Here is a 21,525-nt window from a genome sequence, read left to right on the forward strand (position 1 = left end):
TCCAGGGCATATAGTCACACCATATATTGGTCAGTGAGAAAATTGTGGTCAGATTTCTCGTCTAACAGCTGTGTCTCTGTTCATGAGAAGAGGTGGGATAAGAGGGCTAAAGTTCAGGGGAAGAGGCAGGGTTAATTTTCATCGTTATAAAGTGGTGAATTTTTTTTTATTATGGGAAAGTTCACAGGAGGCTAGTCTTTCCTGTAGAATAATAAATAAAGTAATCATGGGTAGTGTGGTGTCTTCAAAAAACAGTTTAGAGCAGGAGGCATTGCTGGAGATAGCATGGGATGCTTGGCACCTGGCTACTGCTTTTGAAATTCAGACACATTATTTCTGATAATTCTTTCTTTTTTCCTGCCCCCACTTTTCCTTTACTATTGTTAATTGGGTACTTACCATTCTTCATGTATCCTTCTACAATATCTCATTTGCTTTTCACATGAGCCTAGGATAGAAGTATGATTGAGTTGGAGTTTGTGGACTCAAGAGGCTTCCATGTCCTTGGCAGCTCATTACAGGAGCCTCTGGTGATTACTGACGTCATAAATAAGAGTGTCAATTGTTAAATCAACAACAGGAGTCACTGTGCAACTACTCCCCATGTAGGGCCTCTGTCCTTAATATGTTGTACTATGAGAATTAATGGTAAAACTAGTCTTCAAACAGTAGTTTATACTTTGTGTATCTGTGTGAGTGCAAACTGTTGAAATCTTTACTTAGTATAGAGTTGATCTTCTGTATATAAAGATAATTAAAAATGAATCTTAATGAGGAATGGGATGGGAGAGGGAATAGGAGGTGGGATAATTTGGAGGTGGGAAGGCGAGTGTGAAGGGAAGAACTGCTATAATCCAAAAGTTGTACTTATGAAATTTGTATTTATTAAATAATAAAAGTTTTCTATTAAAAAAAGGAAAAAAAAAAGAAGTGTGGTTGAACAAGGAAATCAAAGCTCATAAAGGTAAAGTGACTTTCCGTGGGTCTGGCAGAGGGACTAGGTAGAGCCTGAACTCAGCCTAGGTCTCTCCATTTGACCTCTCAACAACCATGTCATATTGCTTCCTCACTAAACTTTCTTCTGTTCTGTGTCCCCAGGGACAGGATGAGAACATCAGTCAATGTTGTGGGTGACTCTTTTGGGGCTGGGATTGTCTACCATCTCTCCAAGTCTGAGTTGGATACCATTGACTCCCAACACCGAGTGCATGAAGATATTGAAATGACCAAGACCCAGTCCATTTATGATGATATGAAGAATCACAGGGAAAGCAACTCTAATCAGTGTGTCTATGCTGCACACAACTCTGTCATAGTAGATGAGTGCAAGGTACCTTTCCCATTCCTGGATATCGAGACCTGTATTTAGTAGTGCATGCTTGATTTCTTTAAAGAAACAACACAAAGCCCTGCATCCATTATTGTTGCATTTATTTTTCTAAAGAATCATGTAACCCAAGCTTCTGTGAGTCCCATATCATCTAACTCTGAGTCTAACACGTTGGGAAATCAATAGGTCTAACATCGAAGAGCCAATCAGTTGCTTGTTTTATTCATGTGAACTATAACAGCTATTGTGATTCCCCATCTACCCTCATGCCACTAATTTAATAGGTTTTCTCAAATATTTTCCCCAAGAACTTATGTTTTCTGGAATTTTCTTGGCTTTCAAATATTGTATTCCTCAATGAAACGTCAATGGAGATATCCAGCATCATTTTATTTGAATAACATGAGTATACCTCCATGCTGCATATCATATATTGGAAAATATGTGCCCACATAATTCTATGCAGCTATATTTTTCTCAGTTATTTTTGTGGGAAGACTGAGTTTTGACCTGAAAGTCACTTTGCTCCAAAAATGTGGAAGCATCATAGTAAAGAGTAACTATGCTTCAGAGCAATTACTCAGAGATGTCTTTTGAAAAGCATGACATCTCACACACTGCCTGGTAGTGCCACCTTTCCTGTAGCATAGATGTTCTGGGATCCCCTACAAGCAATTGGGTGCCATGTCTTCAGGCTTGATGGGCTCTGTATAGCCTTCATGTTAATTAATTTGACATTGTCAAAGACAGCATCATGACCAGAGTGGAGCAAACTTGGAGAAACCCTGGCAGGTGAGCAGAGTCAATGTTGGGGGTTGGTTAGATAAGAGGATACCACACAGCAGCTGAGGATATTCTGGACCTAACACAGATCTCTGTTATCTTTGTCATTCCTGCTAAGAATGTCACTTTTAAACATTACTTTCTTCCTGTGTTGCTTCTGAGTCATCCTTAGTACACACTGAGGCTTCTGGCAAGCAATTAATAGTGGCACAGATGCAATGCTCCTTATGTGACTGTAATATAAGTCTAGAATGCTAGTGGACCAGCCACTGTCTTTTGCTCATCCCCTCTACAGCAGGTGCATGTGTGGGTAAGCAAGAGCTCTCACATGGACTACTGAGGGAACCTACTCATCAGAGGCAATGGCAAAGATTAATGAATTGATTCAGTGAAAATGATTCAAATATTTAGAAATTCAGAGTAAATGTGCTGGATTATACTCCATCAAAATATTAGCATTCTCATGGAACTGCTTTATGTACTATTGTGTTCAACAAGTACTTATTGTGTGCCTTAAAAAATTTATTTGATTGTTCCAGTCTCTTCTTATGGTGTCCTATATTTTGAGCATTCATCAAGTGTTTATTGAGCATCTATCACCACAGAGCCCTGATCAGGCATAGAGGACAAGGTGTTAGTGCAGATAAAACTTGGTCTCAAAATATTGCCATACAAGAAAAAATAGTGCAAAACAAAATGAATTCACCATGTATATATTATTATCTAATAATTGTATGTAAGAATATTTCTGCGTTTAATTGGCTGTGGCATATCCCTTTTGGAACTTCTCTAGTGTCTTTAATGTTGTACAGGACACACTATAAAAAAGGTTTATAAGTACAGAGATATGTCTGGATTTCGGAATTCTTAGATTTTCTTTTCCTGAGGGACATCAAGCACACCAGAAGAAATTTGCTTCATTTTTCAAAGCAAACTATTTTAAACTCTAAAGGAAGATGTGTGTGAATCACCCCTATCCTTAGGAAGAAACCTATGTGGAACAAGACTTTGTCCTCATTTATCATGTGTCCCAGTGGCTAAAACAGTGTCTGGTGTGTTGTAGGTGCTCAGTAAATATTTGTAGAGTGTATCCTTTTAGCATCTTAATCCTATCCTATATGAGTATTTCATATAGTCCAATTCTTTTTTTTTTTTTTTGCTGGATAGTTCCATTGAGATAATTGCTCAATCTCTCCATAAAATCAACCACCCAACCAACCGCCTACAGACTCATTGGTTAAATGGCATTTAGATGTCCTGTGATCAGTCTGAGCAGGTCATGAAGATGATGGACGTGACCTTGTTGGTTAAATAATCTCAGCTGTTTGCATCTTCAAGAAGGCAACTGAGATCAGCTCAGTAAAGATGAGTTGGTCCTAAGCCTTCACTAGGTCAGGCAAGTTGACTCTTCTCACTCTTGCTCAGTGGATTGTGTTGACACCGGCACAGAAAGAGACATCCAAAGCTGTGGGAGATGAGTTTACATACTTCCTCACAATACTGGGATCACATTTATTCATTCCTTTCTACTCCCTTCTGATCAATTATCGGTTTCACTCTTTCTCATCTTTTAAAAATTGAAATGGAAGATGTCAATGCTTCCTCTCAATGCCCTTCTCTTTTTGCATTTCTATTACCCAGATGATTGGAGCAGAGGAGTGGCATGGTTTGGGGAGTAGGGTTTGAGATGTCTTTAGCCCATCTGGGAAAGGAAATTCCTAAAACCCTGCTGTCTCAGCTACTTTTGAAACAAAACCCTAAGCATTTACAAACAAGAAACACATTCCCCAAAGGCACCACATCATGACTGATAATTTTGCATCATTGTTCATCTGGTCTATCGCTGAGTGTCATAGAGAATGAGCAACTTTCTCTAGACAGACTGTCTGTCTCTGACAGTCTTTCTTGACTGTTCAATGAAGGGGAAACAAATTTGCTGCAGCTCTGGTCAAAACTATAACCATTTCAGGATTATTATGTCATGTTGGCCTCTCTATTTTCAAATTCTTGCCTTGGTGAAAGTAGCTTGAAGTTACACATTAGCTTTTTAATTGTAATCAAAATAACTGCATGTGGAATAGTCATTGCTAATTGCATGGTCTTTCTAAAAAGGTTGTGGAGCTAATGGGAATTTTATCTTCATTTGCTTGGTTTGTGAAGGGCACTTGTGTTCCTAGCATGTTGTGTGTTCATGATGCATGCATTTCACTTCCACCTGGGTGAGGAGAAAGTCAGATTTCTTTCCAACATTGCTGCATTGTCATGTCTCCATATTCTAATGCTTCCATAAATCCAGTCTCTCCATTATGTGGAATATCAATCGTGGGTTTAATTTTGCACATGGCGTTGAGGACAGACACACAGAAGGTAAGCTAGGACACTACTTAGAAGTGGAGGGGAGAGCCTCTCCTACTGTGTAAAGGTTCAGTTCGTTTTGAGCCAGAAAGCATCATATAGACAGTCTGGTAATTCCTTTTGATTATTAAAGTCTACATTGAAATCTTAAGATTTATATTGTCACTAATCTCAGGCTTTAAATCTCCCTCCTGTCCTTTTGTGTTTCATTTTGAAAGCCATGATGCTTACATAGGAGAGTCAAACCATCAAGATTTCTGATTTTTAAGTTGGACATGTGTGAAACCCAACTGGCCTCATTGTAACTGAACCTTTCACATGCATGAGTAGAACTAGCTGCCAAGTTCTGGAATTTTTTCTCTGTGGTTGTATGGAGTAGCACATGGCCCTCTGTTTTAAGGACTGTGTTACTGTGTGGTGGATTTTGGGTAGTTAGACACCTGACAACCCTAAACATATAGATGTTGTCCCCCAAAATGCAAAGTGTCTATTACCCTGCAATTCTCTCATGGCATATGTGCTTTTATTTAATTCACAAATCATCATTGAACATCAAGACAGCCTCCAAATCCATTTGGAAGGAATTCCATCTACAGTTACTTTTTCAGTTGTATAGCCTAACTCTGGATCTGGTGCTTCTCCACATAACCTGTGATTTTTTTGTTTTTGTTTTTGTTTTTTTTCTGGTTCATGGCCTGTAAGCTGGTTGTTGATGATAATTATTTTCAGGTTACTCTGGCAGCCAATGGAAAGTCAGCTGACTGCAGTGTTGAGGAAGAGCCTTGGAAACGTGAAAAATAAGGATATGACTCTCAGCAAATTGTTGAATAAACTCCCCAGCTTATCATGTGGTAAAAGATGATGTAAACAAGCTTTCTTTAAAAAGGAAAAAAAAATGCATATATTTCTATGTTTACTTAATGTGTTAGCTGAGGCTTAGAGGAGCTGTTGTGAGTCCGTGATGACAGGCACGGTGCTGTGTCTTTGCCAAATGATGCTTCCTAACTGTCTAATTCTCTCACTCGTGTTATTGTTTGAATGGATGCTGCTGGAGGAATCCCTTTCAATTGAAGACATGTTCTTATCAGCAGAATTGTGGATGCTCTGTTCCTAGGGGACATGACTAATGCAGTGTAGCATATTCCAGGGACTTGGGAGAATAAGCAAGCTCATGGTGTGTTATTCCTTCAAGTGTTCTGTGTCTTACCTTTTTATGCACAAGAGATTCTGTTAGAAGCTACTAGTAGGAACTCCCCTTAAATGTCTTGTAGAGTTTGCATATCTGTTGATTAAACGCAAGTACATGTCTTAGGGAACTATGACAATTTCTTTTATATGAATTCTTTAAGTTCAATGTCTCAAAGAGAGTCTTAGTGGGACGTGCACTCTTATAGGCTGTTGGATATGGCATCCAATGCATCTTGCCCTATCTGATCTAGCCTATGTGAACAATGATTGAAATTTCCAAGTATGTCTCATAATTCTCTCTAAATTTTATAATGGATTAAAGAGTCTTTTACCTATAGCCAACATATACAGTGACAAAAATAAGGGCACATAATCAGTCCAAATTTTAACCAGATTTAAATATTCAAATTTGTTTACATTTGGTTCACACTCACCTGTCACAGTGAAATCAAGTAAGATTGTTTGATCTGTTTTACTTTCTTTGCTTCACCCATAAACTTTTTATTTAGGTTTCTAACCTTAAAAAAGCATTTTTAATTCCCAAGTTCTTCCAGCCATATTCTCATCAACCTGGAAGGCCTGATCATTTTACCTTCCTGACACGCAGAGCGGACTTCTATTGGCTATGCCTCTTTTAATTCCAGGTCTTGATAAAACAACAAAAAAGTAATTAGTATGTAGAAAGCTTCTTGTTATATTGTATTAAAGCACATAAAATCAGTTACAGAACTTGGTTGGAAGAAGAGCCAGCCTTTCTCCCCAGTCTTCTCTTTGGAAAGGAACAGAAAACAACATCTGTGTAAAATCCTATAAAGGTGGCGTTCCCATGGCAGAATCCAGACAGCCTGGAACCATGAAGTGGGAACAAAGAATGGCTCTACACAACTTCACAGATGGAGCTTTTCTCAAGGCTGTGAAAATCAGAAGGGATAAATAATATAATTGGCATAGCACAGTGCCTTACCTATGGTAGGCAGCCAAGGATCCTTACTGATTAGTTATGCAAACTAATTTTTAATGTCTTTGCTATTATTTCCTATTAAATAAGCCACAGTATTTTACTAAGGTTGCTGGGTTTGGGAGTTGGATTGAGACTTGAAACATTGAGAAATAAAGCCTAGCTGACTCTAAGCAATATGTAGAACCTTTGCCCACTGGTGGGGCCAGGGTATATCATCCGAGACCAGCAGAGGGATGTTGGGATATTCATAAATAGCTATAGAATCCACATTCTCTAAAGATAGGTTATTGACAGATATCATTATCCTGTGTTACCTACTCCTTGTGTCTTCTGTCTTCCAACTCAGATGCCTTTGGAATATACAAAATAGGAGATTTCACTTACTTCTGTCTCTTAAACCCTATCTACTTTTTGATCAAACTCTCTGTTGAGCAGTATTAAGCAGCATTTTTGCTTTTTTAAAAAATATATTGGGCTTTGTTTTCATTAGATAGGTCATCAGCAGGGTGGCCAAAGACATAGTAGTGCATCCTATAGCAGATGTGGGCCAAGAAGACAGTTCTGGGGGTTAGCTGTGAAACTGTTAAGATTGTCATTAAGTAGTACCCAAGAGCTTTTCTATGGTGAGTAGAAGGATCTAGGCAAGACATTTGAGAGCTTGTTGCTTTTTGCTGTGGAAGGCCAACTTTGCACCTGCATACACTGACATTATCCTCAAAGAAGTAATCATAGAATTGTCTTATCAAGACTCTGCCTAAAAGGTTTTCTGCTTTTGTTGTATTTTTAGCTTTTTCCTAGCTATCCTGTTAGCCTATAAATATGTGAGGGGACAGTGTGTTCAGAAAGGACAAGGTACATAGTTTAGCAAAGCAGGTTTTTCTGGTTTCAGACTGTATGAAGTAAGTCTCCTGAGAGTATACTTAGAAAATCACATTTACTTGGAAAATCAATAAATAATATTAAAAATAAGAAATTTATCAAATTCAGGACCAGCCTGAAAATCCAGGATGTATGTAGAGTTGACATGCGACTGTATCCTCTGGTTTCTTTAGGCCTTCTTCATTCTTCCTATGCCATGCCCATTAGAGATTTCCTTGTCCAGTATATGTGCCATAAACAGAAAAAAAATGTATCTAGAACATACCTCCAACAACTTTTATTTAAATAAAATCCCCAGAGCCCATCAGTTACGTGTAGATTGATCCTAGTAGACCCAACATTGATATGAATGCTTCAAATAGTCTGTGGATATTTGATGTGCATGAATTTCTATTTATATACAAGAGAGCATGGCAGGTACATACACTGTATCTGATAAAATTTGTAAGTCATAATATTTTTAAAAGATTTATTTTATTTATTTGAAAGAGTTACAGAGAGAGGTAGAGCCAGAGAGAGAGAGAGAGTTCTTCCATCTGCTGGTTCACTCCCGAAATGACTGCAGTGGCCAAAGCTGAGCTGATCTGAAGCCAGGAGCCAGGAGTTTCTTCCAGGTCTCCCAGATGGGTACAGGGGCCCAAACACTTGGGCCATCTTTTACTGCTTTCCCAGACACATAAGCAGGGAGCTGGATTGGAAGTGGAGCAGCCGGGACATGAACCGGTACCTTTATGGGATACCAATGCTACAGCCTGGGGCTTTAACCCACTGCGCCACAGTGCCAGCCCCTATAAGTCATAATTTTGACAACACCATTTTGTTACAGGCCCATTCACTGTTTCTAAGATTCAGAATCATTTCAGGAGAAAACCAACAAAGTAGGCTTTAGTTCTTCCATGTCTTATTCTTTCCCCTTGGGAAATCCAAGTGGAATCATCATTTAATTACTTACTAAAATTCAACAAATCCAGTTCAGTGCATTAGAAGAATGACTTATCTCTAAAGGTAATGTTGGCTCTTTGAGGCTGTGCTTCCCATACAAAGAGTGCCAGAGAACTAAGGAACTCACTGAGATCACACAGACACTCCATATAGGACTTTAGGTGATGAGATCCAAACCAAGCAGTCATTAGATTCAATTTTTTACTTCTTACTGGGTGTAGAAATACAGCCTGTAGTCTCATTGCCTGAAGAAGATACCATGACCTATAAAAGACAAATAGGAATTCTCTCTTGCCACTAATCAGCCTGTGTAATCCCAAAAGCTTAAAAAAGGCTGCCCAAATGGGTAGCTCCTGGGTTTAGATTTGTGGAAGCTAAGAAAGGCTTAGTGAAGATTCAGTTCATGGGGAGATTCCTTGTAGATGAATCTCCAGGACAAGTTGATTAGAGGATCTCAGGTCATTTCCACTCATGCATGGAGAACTATATCATTTGTAAGTGTGTCTAGTCAAGAAATCCTTTCAGAGTGCAATTGTAGGAAAACTCATCTACTGAGTCTCCAGAAGAAACCCAATTGTGCCATGTCTTTGGAAATGCACTTCCCTTGACTCTCGATCACAAAAATTATTTTGTAATTGTTTTTTTTACTTTTATCAGAATCAAGGCCTCTGCTTGAGCACTATTTTCTCACCAGCCCAGCAATAAATCCAAGTAGCTACACACAGGCTCCAAGATAATTCTCCACAGTTTTGACTCTTGTTTTCCAAGAGTTTGACGATTCAGTGTGCACAGCAGATACACCCCAGGAGAGAGGTATATCTTCCCACTTGATTGCTTGTGCATTCTCATAGCCATCCAGTTGTCTGGGTTGCTAGTTTTATTTTACTTATTCTCCAAATGAACTCATTCCCAGCCAAAAAAAAAAAAAAGGGGGGGGGGACCAAGTAGGATTTTTCAGTTATTCTAATACTTGCTCTTGGAATAAGGTTACTGGGGCCTAGGAGGCATAAGAAGATTAGGTTAAATCAAAGGGCCTGGAAGAATTTTGAAGTGTGAGTTTTGTAAGTTTCATTGTCAGAGATTAAGGCTCTCAGTATCCTTAGTAAATTCTGGCTACACCTAAAGGAAAGATCACAGAGTACCGACCCAGGCATGTGGCACTAAAGACAGGTTGTTCTCCTTGGGTGGGATGCATTCAAAGCTGCTCATGAAACATTTTCTTAGGATTTTCCCTAAAGGAAAACTCATCTTCCCTCTCTTTCTTCTCTTTTCCTTTTATTCTACTTATTGTTGCAGCTTAAGAGAAACTAGCAAACCATACTACAAATTCATGCAAAGGTTGGTTTTACAACAAATAACAGAGAATTTTAATTGAATAGGATCTAATCTCCCAGCATAGCACAACTAATTCAGGCAGTGACATAGAGTTGAGGAGAAACAATGATTTCCTAGAGAAAACTTTTGCCATTGACTCTTCTGTTTTTGAGCTGTACAATGTACACAAGTCACTTTATGTCCCATATGAGAAGTGAAGGAGTTGGATTAAATGGCTAAAACCCCTTTCTAGCTCTACAAATCCATGATATTATGAGCTCTGCTTTAATTTCTTCCATTTTAAGAGGCTTACTACACTAAAATATCACTTATTTGTATTTTAATCCAGAAGAGTCCATCACAATAACACATAATCGATTTTACACATAATCGATTTACATTTTCTGCATCCCCTTTTGGGTGGGTTGGGGGGGGGAATTCAGCTCAAGCCTCTGTTCATTTGGTGTTTCACAACAAGCTCGGGAGGTGGCCATGCAGCTCACACTTGGTGTTTTGGAACACCAATAAGCATCCTTTCATGAAAGTTCCCCTCACCTAAACTCACCGTCCTCCTACAAGTAGGGATTCAGCTCAGGGAAAAATGCTGCCAGAATCACCCCGAGGGGACTGGGTGATTCTGCAGCCTCACTCAAGCTCTTGCATCATTCCTGCTGTAGCAACAGAGCCCACTCCGAATACCCAGACCACATCGTTTTCTCCAAACGGTCCTAATTGCCAACCCAGTATGGGAATTTGGGAGCGTTTGGCAAATACACTTTATTCTTATGAAATTCAGTGCAAGACTTGCACAATCACAGCAACTGCCTGTAAATACCTTCCCTCCTCTGCCTGCCTGCAGATACACACATCCATTCACAGGTAAAGTGGACTGAGTCCTTTCTCTGGAGGGATAGGCAGGGCTATTTGATCAAATTCGTTTTCAGATTTTCCTCTTGGTTTGTTTTTATCACGGGCTTCACAACACAGGTAGAGAAACTCCAGCACACAGTAACGGAGTTTTGTTGGCTGCTGTTGCCCTTGGCAGTGCTGCAGAGTTTCTGGGGTGGATGGGATCCAGTGCATGGTCCACAAGGTGCACATTACCAACCATGGCCTTTAAATGACCCCGTACACTTGCTGGCACTGCTGCAATGGGCCATTGCTTGGAGCTTCGCTTTTTTGCCAAAACCTCTGCTAATACAGAGTAGAGTTGGTATACCTTGTGTTGCAAGCACCTCTATTGCCATGGGAGACTTTAGCTCTTTAGATTTGGGAAAACAAGTTGTAAAGCTAGGGCTAAAAAGATTGGGTTTCTTTTTGCTTGTCTGTTTTTCCTGCTAGTGCACAAGACCGGGTACAAGAGCAGCCAGATAAACACAACTGCTTAACTGATCCATGTAAGAACCTAGGGGAAAGTGAGAGTAGCCCTGAAGTTGCTGTTTCTTTCACTCTAAAGAACATCCTGAATCATTTCTGAACAGTTCTTCTCCCACGTGCAGCCTTGCTTCATCTTCAACCTCTGGGCTAACTCTCCATTTTGAGATTTTAGAGAGTTCCCCTGGGTGTCATGCAGGGCCCTTTGGGATTGAGAAGAAAACCTATGCGTGGGACAGACTGGCTGCTTTGCAGAGTCAGCACTTGACCTAGTAAGCAGGTAGCAACAGGTGCCTGGTTTCTCTGAAGACACTCCCAACCCCAGGTGAGTGTTGGAACCCAACAACCACCTCTTACCTGTGTCATCACCCCATGGAGACAAGGACCATGCAGTAGGGCCCTGTTGCTTCTGGGGGTCTCCATGTGTTCCCCTGGCAATCATGTAGCCTGCCTGGAAACAGCCTGTTACCTTTGCTAGGGGACAGATAACACACTTGCTATGAGGGTGGGTCCAGCACATCTCCAAGTTTCTCCCCATGAAGCAAATTCTCTGTGAGACAGGATCAGAAAACTGGCTCTCTGGTAGCCTGATACTCCGGGAGAGTTACTTTCCTTCTAAGAAGTCACCCCTTGGCTTTCAGATTTTTCTAGAAATCACCTTAACTCCTTTCCCTCCTCCTTTCCCTGGAAAAACCTCACCATTGCATCTCCTTGTTGCACAACACAGATCAGATTGTCTGGTCGCTATAGAGATTTGTATATAAAGAAAAGCCTACTTTTTGAGGATTTTTGTATCTTGTTTTCTATTTGTTTTCTACAAATTGGGGAGAGAGCTGGCAAACTGTGAATCTAAATTTGACCTTGCTGCCAGCAGATACAGTTTTGGCTTCCTGGTAAGAATCAATATCACCAGGGGCAGTATCTTGCCCTCTGATCAGTATTGCATCTCAAATCCACAAATCCCTACAGCCCAATATGACATTATTTTTTAGACAAAGCTCCATGTTTCTTTGTTATGATTTATAAAAAGCATGATAAAATGTATTTATAGTCCTGGGTATTACACGATTCATGTTAATTTAGCCTTTAATAATGTCATAGGTTTGTATCTATTTTTCAGAAATCAGCAAGAACTCAGTGTACACTGAATTCATCTATTTACTATCTGTGATTTTGCAGACAGATATTTTCTTACGGTATTTTCTATATAGCCACATATGTAGAATCATAACTAATTAGAGCACAGGGAATTTCTACAAAAATTTCACTGTATCACATGTTTCCTGAGCACATTACTGCATTTGGAAAAAAAAAAAAAAACCTAGTTCTAAGTGAATCAATGAACAAAAGGACCATTAAGCATAAGGAATTGCTGAAATCCCTTAGATGGTTAAGATATACCTCTAAACAATTCATCTTTCAACTCAAGGAATGGTGCTGATTTTTTATTTTTGACACCAGTCCTTGTTTTCCCAGCTGAGCCATTCTAATTTTGTTTTTCTCTAAGATGATCAAAGGCAAAGTGATAAGAATGGGACCCTTGGTGTGCGGGAAGCTCCCATACTTTTCCCAAATGTTTATGTGGACACCAGTTTAGAAAAACTGAGTTGCAAACACAGAGGATGGGTGCGAGGAAGGAAATGAAGAGATTTGTTGCAGTTAATTCTGGCCCAGCAAAATGGTAGTAAATATCACATTGTTATGAAAATTGAGTACATATTTTTAAAGAAAAAATTATGTTTTTAGTACCAGCTGTGAAGCCATGTTGTATCAGAGAGGGCTGGATATTGGAGCTTAGAAACTGTGCAGAAGTCTGGGTGCATTCCATCCTCAGATGAATAATCATCTATGTAACCTTCCCAAAAGGTGAATCAGTAGCCACTGCCAAGATAAGATAGCTTTTCTCCACCAAACACACCTTCTGATGTTTTGGTAGGGCTAGTATTTCTGTCAATTTAAAATGTAGTTGGTTACATAGCAAGTGTCCTGATGTGTATTCGAATCTGCTCCCCATTGAGCAAAAGGATTAGATATGCCCTCAACTGGCAGAGGTTGTATCTGTTTTCAAGTGCAGCTAGCTGTCAAAGCATGAAGTTCTTGTGTGTACACACTGACACTTGGTCCACGCATGAAGAACAGTGCCTATGCACTTTGTGTAGCTATAATGTAGGTATCTGTGTAATTTCAGTGAAATGGTGTATAGATGTATTTTAATTTAATTTAAATGTTATTTTTGGCTATTCATCTAAATGCAGTAGCTATATTGATGGGTGTTTTTGAAAACCCCTCTTTTCCTCCCTAGATACCTAGCAGTGAGTCATTCCTCCTCTTTCTTGATGTGACATGGGGATGTATATGAGTGAAAGAACTTATCTATGGATCCTTTGTAATGATGATTGTCTGAAAGTCTTATGTATGTCCAGCACCTTTGTAAATACACCATTCAGAGCAGGAATGGGCTGGGTGTGTGTCCTGCTTCTTAGTGAAAAGTCATCGGGCATTTGTACAATCCACAGTGAATGCAACTGTGGAGCTTTTGAGTATCTAGGCTTAGGTAGGTTTAGAATGAGGACACTGATCTGCAGTCCTCCTCAGCTTGCTTGGTGGGTTGGGCTCAGACAGACAGGTTGTCAGCCTGCTCCTGAGCATGTCAGTATCATGTCTTTAGGGAAGGGTCAGACTCTCTGGTTGCCAAATACTCCTCATGATGCACATGACTTAAAGGTTCTGAATCGCCTTGTCCTCCTTGGCTTCTTGAGTCAGGGTTTGGGAAAAATGTTTGCTGCCTAACTGCCAGGCAGGTGAAACCTCCCCAAAGCACGGTTCTGGCAGTAACTGCACACTTGTCTGTAGAAAGGGAGACCATTGTAAGCACAGGGAGAGTCAGCGTATGGCTTTGGGGGTGGGAGAGGGGCAAGTGACAGAACACAGATCCCACATATGTGAAGGGAGTATGACCTCCTCTACCTAATACGCTCTGTATGTTTGGAGTAATTGAAGATGAGATTGGCTGATGCAATTGTACACTTGCCGCCAAAACCGTAATTCTGTCTAATTACCACTGGATGCAATGCTATGAGGTCTATAGTTCATGTAATCCCTTCCTCCTGTCAAGGACAGAGAAGAAATACCCATGTACTGTGGGCAACACTAAGAGTCCCTCTGTTTTCTCAAGAGGAGTGAAGCCTCTGATATCACAGGAGATCACAAAGCACAATGGTTTGAAGTGGCTTCTCCAAGTGAGTGGAATAAGGAGATATGGTCGACAGGCACATTTTTCCTGGAAAATGTGGCTTCTTCAACTCCTGTCAAGTTCAGAGTGGAAAACTTACTGAAAGAAAACTAGCCTATAGGCAGGATTCTCTGAAGATTCTTGACTGTCAAGAATGAAAAATAATACTTGTTTCCCTCACATGCACAATCCCATTGGTCTGAAGTCATATAGAATAGAGCACCTATAGAACATAGTGTTGAAAGACTAACAAATGCAAAAAAGATAAAAATGTCAACTAATTTGGAAGTTGTTTCTTATATATGGTATTAGGAAATGCCTTGTAAGCAAAGCACATTTTGAGTAGTTGAAGTCTTTTGTTTTCACCTTTAGTTTTCTAAGCTTTCTTACAAAGTGGACTGATTTCTGTAACATTTCGTGTGTACAATAAATGGATGTTCTTTATATGCTGGAAATAACCTGTGAATACCATATTTCACTAAGTGTTTTAACTTTTGTGTGTATATATCTCTCATCAATAAATGTTGATTTGAATTTCTCTTGGTTGTGGTCTCTTCTTCAATGTCCATTTTAGACTATTGTTGATGACATAGTAATGATCTCTAGTGTTCCTTTTGGGTAAATTTACAGATTAAAGGCTGAAGTATCCAAATAGATATTTTCTGGGAATCCTAGGCAATGTGAAGTCACATCTTATGATCTTAAAGTTAATGAGCTGGGGCTGGCACTGTGGCATAGTAGGCTAAGCCTCGACCTGCAGCCCCAGGCATCCCATGTGGGCACTGGTTCCTGTCCTGAATGCTGCTCTTCTGATCCAGCTCTCTGCTCATGACCTGGGAAAGCAAAGAAAGATGGTCCAAGTGCTTGGTCCGCTGCACCTGTGTGGGAGATCTGGAAGAAACTCCTGGCTCCTGCCTTTTGTCTTCTGATTAGCCCAGCTCTGGCCATTGTGGCTATTTGAGGAGTGAACCAGCAGATGGGGGACATTTCTCTCTGTCTCTCCCTTTCTTTCTGTAACTCTGCCTCTCAAATAAATAAATAAAATCTTTTAAAAAATAAAGTTAATGAGCTGGATACAAGTATTATATCATCAATGAATAATATAGTAGGAACTGGTCCTCAACACTCAGAGGCAAAACACATGTGACATGTCCATCAGCACACTCTCTACCCCACACTCTCCTTACTCAGGGAGGATGAGGTAGACTCTGTCTCCAAGCATCTCCAGTTGCCAGTACAAGCAAAAAAGGAAATGCCACGTGACGTACCTCACCCTTGCTCATATGTCAATGGCCAAAATAAGTCATAAAACTCACCTACTTCAAAGATGAAGGGAAGTGTGACCTTACCAGGTACACAGAATGAAAACTAGAACTAGTTGGTGAAGAGCTGTGGGCTGTGGGCTGTGGGCTGTGAAAATCCCTTCCATCATTCATAAAGGGCAGTCCACAGACATAAAAGTTCCACAATAAGTCAACATAGCATATTTTTCCTCTAGTGTTGGAAAAATTACCATGAAATAAGTGGCAAGCATTGAAGGGCCATGTTGTAGGAATAAAAGGCATGATGATATCTCTCTCAAATGAGAGGTGTTTAATCCATCCATTGTGAGAGTCAGTTAAGTTTCCTTTTAATTACTATTGCAAAAAAAGAGAAAAGGAAAAGAATGAAGGATTCTGGAGGTGAGGGTGGATGGGACAACAGTAGACTGACAGTTATGACACAGGAGTTGGAATCTCCTCTCAGTCATTAGAGGATTGTGCACATGTTTTGCAATTATGCATATGCTTTGCGATTTGGAAGTCATATTAGCATATATAAAATTAGGAGTTTCAGGGCTGGTGTGGTAGCACAGCAGATTCAGCCACTGCTTGTCATGCCTGCACCCCATATCAGAGCACTTATTCAAGTCCTAGCTCTGCTTCTGATCCAGCTCTCTGCTAAAGTAACAGGAAAAGCAGCAGAAAATGGCCCAAGTGCTTGAGCCACTGTCACATTTGTGGGAGACCAGATGAAGTTCCAGGCTCCTGGCTTTGCCCTGGATCTGCTCCAGCTCTTGCAGCGATTTGGGAAGTGAACCAGCAGATGGGAGATTCTCTCTCTCTCTCTCTCTCTCTCTCTCTCTCTCTCTCCCCCTCTCTCTTACCCTCTCAAATAAATCTTTAAAAATAAATAAAATTATGAGTATGTATTATATCATTTCCAAGCTTCTGAACTATGAAATTTGAATTCTCTTACCCAGGTAAGTCATCATGGCTAAAGATATATTTTTATATCTTATTCTTTTAAACTTACCTATATCTAAATCATAATGCCACTCAATATTCAAACCCACAAACTCATTACCCAGCAGAGACATTAGAACACAGCCAATCATATCTGTCTCTGTTTATCACTTACCCAATGATAATTCCCCTGCTTTCTAGAAAGTAGCTTCATCCCCCCACACAACCGTGCTAAGCAAGATGTGCTGATTTTTGAGTTTATAGAAAATGGGTCCAGCACACACGGAGTCTTTTGTGCATCAACATTGTGTTTCTCAGTCCTTCCATGTTTCAAGTAGCTGTGGTTCATGCATTTCCACTGCCATATAATATGATCACATGTGGGGAGTGTCACATTTTACCTGCTCATTTTCCCCACAGTGGACGTTTGCCTCTAATCTAGTTGTTTTTCTAAATTAAACAGAGCTGCTGTGAATACTCTTGTCTATGTCTCCTGTGTGTATAACCCAGGAGGCTTTGATGTATGTGCTTTTTAAATGTATTTGGTGTGGTGTGGTGTGTGTGTGTGTGTGTGTGTGTGGCTGAAAAGTTTCTGCTCAAGCCTTCTACCCATTTGTCCACTCTGTAGGCTCACATGTGGCCTGCACTTGTAATCCATTCACTGCTGCCTGTTATACAATCTCTCTCTCCAGCATGAGCACTGAACAAGCCAAAACAGACTGTGTTTAGGAGGGGAGTCCAAGGCTAAAAGGTGAAGCCACCTTCCCACAGGTAAGATCTTTGAGCCAGATCTGATGCTAACTACAAAGAGCCCACTTAGTCTTTGATACCTTCTTTGAGCAATAGCGTGTGGTGCCCAGCAGGCTCCACCCCAGGTCAGCAAACTGCTGGCTGTGGAGTGAACTGCCCTCTGGCTGCGGAAGAAACAGGAAGTCACGATAAGTCCCCCTTCCCCCTTCCCCCTTCCCACTCCCCACTCCCCAGTCCCTTCAGCTTCAACCCTGTCTTACTCAATGCCAGCTGCTGCAACAAAGCCCCATTGACTGAGCGCTTTATAGACTAGGGGAACTTACTCTCACAGTTCTGGAGGCGGGGCATTTGGGCTGGAGGTGGCAGCGTGGTTGAGTCCTGGTGAGAGCTCCTTTCTGGGTCACGAACTCTCTTGTCTTGCGTCTTCACATGAAGTTGAGAGAGCTCTCTGCAGACCCTCTCACAGCGACTCGCCTCACTCACAGGGTCTCTACTCTCATAACCCCACACTTTCTGAAGACTCTACCTCCTTACACGGCCACCGTGGAGGATAGCATTTCAACGTGGACTTGGGGGGCACACAAACACTGTGTCCATAGTACTCCCACAGCCCAGTGATGGAGGATTGTCAAACCATAAAGGGTAATGTCTCTGAAAAAGACACTGTTTGGCTGCCATCCAAGGCATTCAACCTTGTGGGTGTCTTCCTCCAGGCCCAGTGACACAAACAGGAAGCCAGGGCTCCGTATATCAAAGAGGCACAGGTGACAGAGGGTTCAGGCCCTTCCAGGGGAGCTTTCCTCAGATGCTCTCCCCATCTGTCGCCTCCCAGCCCAGACAGGAAGGTGCGGGTGGGAACACCCACACATTTGACGTGGGCCATGCAAGAACAGGAGACTGTGGTGTCCCTGGCAAAAACGCTCATGTTTTTTTAATTTTGGGATTTTTCTTCCTGCTAGGTGGTTTTTTTTTTTTTTTTAGTTTAATAAATTTATTCTCCCACTGAGTCAGTGAGAGGCCATATCTAATTTCCATGTCATTGTAAGAAAAACTAAGCCAGAGTCAGGCTCAGATTCTGGAGTGTTGATTGGCCCAATGCTGCTTGTCCAGAAAGAGTATAAAAGGAATACAGCCATCAGTTAGCATATTATTTTTACTCTCAAACATTTAAAAACAGTGACGTTAGGTACTGATGAATTTCACAGTGTGGATAAAGTGTCATCTCACTTCTGCTTCCTAGCTCCTTACTGAGTCAAAAGGAATACGCAAACCCTCAAAGAGAACTTTTTTTTTTTTGTTAATTCATCTGTTATTTGCAGTAATCAGACTTCGGGCTTCCAAATGTTGTCTGGAAAAATCTAGTGACTTCCAGTTAAGAAAAAAAAAGCAAATATAGAACTGCAGTCATCTGGGCTACTTTGCTTTTGTTGCATGACCAGGCTCTCCTGGAATTCTCCAATAGCTTTTGTCACTTCTCAGATGTTCTCCAGCCCTGAAGTATCCAATGTTCCTGGAGGAAGAAGCCATGGAATTTCCTAGTCGCCTTCATCTGAGTGAGAAGTTCACTGAAACACAGTCTTCCTTCTCCATTTGATCCCAAACTGTTCCTTCATCTTTGCAAACAGCACAGAGATTATTTCAGGTTAGGCTATAAGGACCTTGGAGGGGGATTATTTGAAGTTTAGTCCATGCTTTTTTTGCAGATGGAGAAGCTGAAACCCTAACTTAAGTGAATGAGAGGTAATCAGAGACAAACCAAGGTTAAATCCTGTTGTTATGTTCCTTTCTTAGCTATGGGCCATTGGAATGTTAACTTAGCCCCAGTCTTCTTATCTCTGGAATAAGGCTAGTCATGCCTGTGATACCAAGAATCTAATAGAAGATATCCATAAAGTAGTTAGCACAGTACTCGGCCCATCATAAGGGTTCAACCAATGATATCCATCCATCTGTCTATTTATCTGCCATCATCATCACCACTATTGTCATCCTTATTGTTGTCAGTTGCAACTTCTTGGTAATAAGGCTGGAAGAAGCCATGTCCCTCTCTCCCAGTTTGGCCTTTGTTCCAACCATATACATGAACACCAACACGTAACCTACAGCCTGGGCTGCCTTCCCCAGAAGTTGAGCTTTGTAGATAGGTCACGGCTCTCCTGACTCAGCCTGAGATAACCTTGCCTTTAATCTGTAGAAGCTTCCTGGACCTTGTGAGGTCATGATACCTGACATTCCAGATGTCTTCTGTTTCTTGCTAAGGTTCTGATACTAAGCAGTGAGTGAAGGCACCAGATTTCTTCAGGGAAAGGAAGTGAGTCCCAGTCTGGCTAGAGCAGCTCTCCCTGAAATGGGAACCTTAGCCTTTCCAACGGGAAACAGGACATGAGAAAGGAAGCAGTTCTTTCTTCCACTGGAGGAGTTCCCTGGGGAGTCCCCAGCTCATAGGCATGCATGTGCTAGTAGAGGCAAGTGTCATGGGAAAGGCCATTTCTGTGGAATGTGCCCAACTCGGCAGAGCCCTCCAGAACTCTTGGCTATGTCTATTGCCAACAGCTCCCTTCCCATCATCCCCTTCTTTGCCCTGTCTTCTTTCACAGTTTTCATGTTCTCCTTGAATAGTTTCAGGAGAAGGACATGGGAGAAACGTTTGAGAGCTTTTTGTTAGGGGAGCTCATCCTTTGCTAAGCTGGCATCCTCTCAGAATGGTGGTATTCTGTAGTTTCCAACAGCTCCGGGAGCCACCAAAACTCTAAGAGTTTGCTGCTTATTATTAATAGTAAATAATTATGTCAATAATTATAGTAACAATAATTCAGTTATTAATTACCTTAGATGGTGAATCCCTGGAGTCAGAATCTGAGGCAGGTGTACATATCCCATCATCTTTTTATCCAGTCTTCAGTTGACAGCCATTTGAGTTTATTCCATGTCTTAGCGATTGTGAATTGAGCTACAATAAACATGGGGGTACAGATAACTCTTTTGTTTGCTAATTTCATTCCCCTTAGGTAAATTCCAAGTGAGATGGCTGGGTCATATGGTAGGTCTCATTTAAGATTTCTAAGGTATCGCCAAACTGTCTTCCATAGTGGTTTTACCAGTTTACATTCCCACCAACAGATTAGGGTTCATTATCCCCAACATCCTCACCAGCGTTTGTTGTTTGTTGATTTCTGTATGAAAGCCATTCTAACTGGGGTGAGGTAAAACGCTATTGTGGTTTTGATTTGCATTTCCCTGACAGCTAGAGATCCCGAGCATTTTTTCATGTGTCTGTTGGCCATTTGGATTTCCTCTTTTGAAAAATGTCTAAGTCCTTTGCCCATTTCTTAACTGGGTTTTTGTTGTTGTTGTTGTTGTTGTTGAGTTTCTTGATCTCCTTATATTTTCTGATTATTAATTCTTTATCAGTTACATGGTTTGCAAAAAATTATTTCTCCCAATCCGTCAGGTGCCTCTTCACTTTCCTGACTATTGACTTTTTTTTTTTTTTTCAGTACAGAAGCATCTCAATTTCATGCAATCCCATTTGTTAATTTTGGCTTTTATCGCTTGTGCCTCGGGGTCTTCCAGGAACCCTTTTTGCCAGTGTTGTGCAGCGTTTCCTCAATGCTTTCTAATAATTTGAAGGAATCAGGTCATAGATTTAGGTCTTTTTTTTTTTTTTTTTTTTTTGGACAGGCAGAGTGGACAGTGAGAGAGAGAGACAGAGAGAAAGGTCTTCCTTTTTCCATTCATTTACCCCTCAATGACCGCTGCGGCCAGCGCGCTACGGCCGGTGCACTGCGCTGATCCGAAGCCAGGAGCCAGGTGCTTATCCTGGTCTCCCATGCGGGTGCAGGACCCAAGGACTTGGGCCATCCTCCACTGCCCTCCCGGGCCACAGCAGAGAGCTGGACAGGAAGAGGAGCGACCGGGACAGAATCCGGCACCCCGACTGGGACTAGAATCTGGGTGCCGGTGCCGCAAGGTGGAGGATTAGCCTATTGAGCTGTGGCGCCAGCCTAGATTTAGGTCTTTAATCCATTTTGAATGGATTTTTGTGTGAGGTGTAAGGTAGGAGTCCTGCTTCATGCTCCTGCATGTGGAAATCCAGTTTTCCCAGCACCATTTGTTGAATAGACTGTCCTGGCTCCAGGAATTGGTTTTAGCTCCTTGGTCAAATATAAATTGGTTGTAGATGGTTGGATTA

General features: G+C 41.1%; 1 protein-coding gene across 2 annotated transcripts in view; it reads left to right on the plus strand.

Annotated features, from left to right (window-relative positions):
- Positions 1-14,897, plus strand: part of SLC1A2 (solute carrier family 1 member 2) — a 112,446-nt gene extending 97,549 nt beyond the window's left edge. For both annotated transcript variants that reach the window (XM_062196307.1, XM_062196306.1), the window contains exons 10-11: positions 1,099-1,330; positions 5,198-14,897. In XM_062196307.1, coding sequence (XP_062052291.1) covers positions 1,099-1,330; positions 5,198-5,269 — 304 coding nt within the window. In that variant the 3' untranslated portion in view covers positions 5,270-14,897. The remainder of the gene's footprint in view (positions 1-1,098; positions 1,331-5,197) is intronic.
- The last annotated feature ends 6,628 nt before the right edge of the window (positions 14,898-21,525 follow it).

The sequence above is a fragment of the Lepus europaeus genome, chromosome 7 (genome assembly GCF_033115175.1).
Source record: "Lepus europaeus isolate LE1 chromosome 7, mLepTim1.pri, whole genome shotgun sequence".
Lineage (NCBI taxonomy): Eukaryota > Metazoa > Chordata > Mammalia > Lagomorpha > Leporidae > Lepus > Lepus europaeus.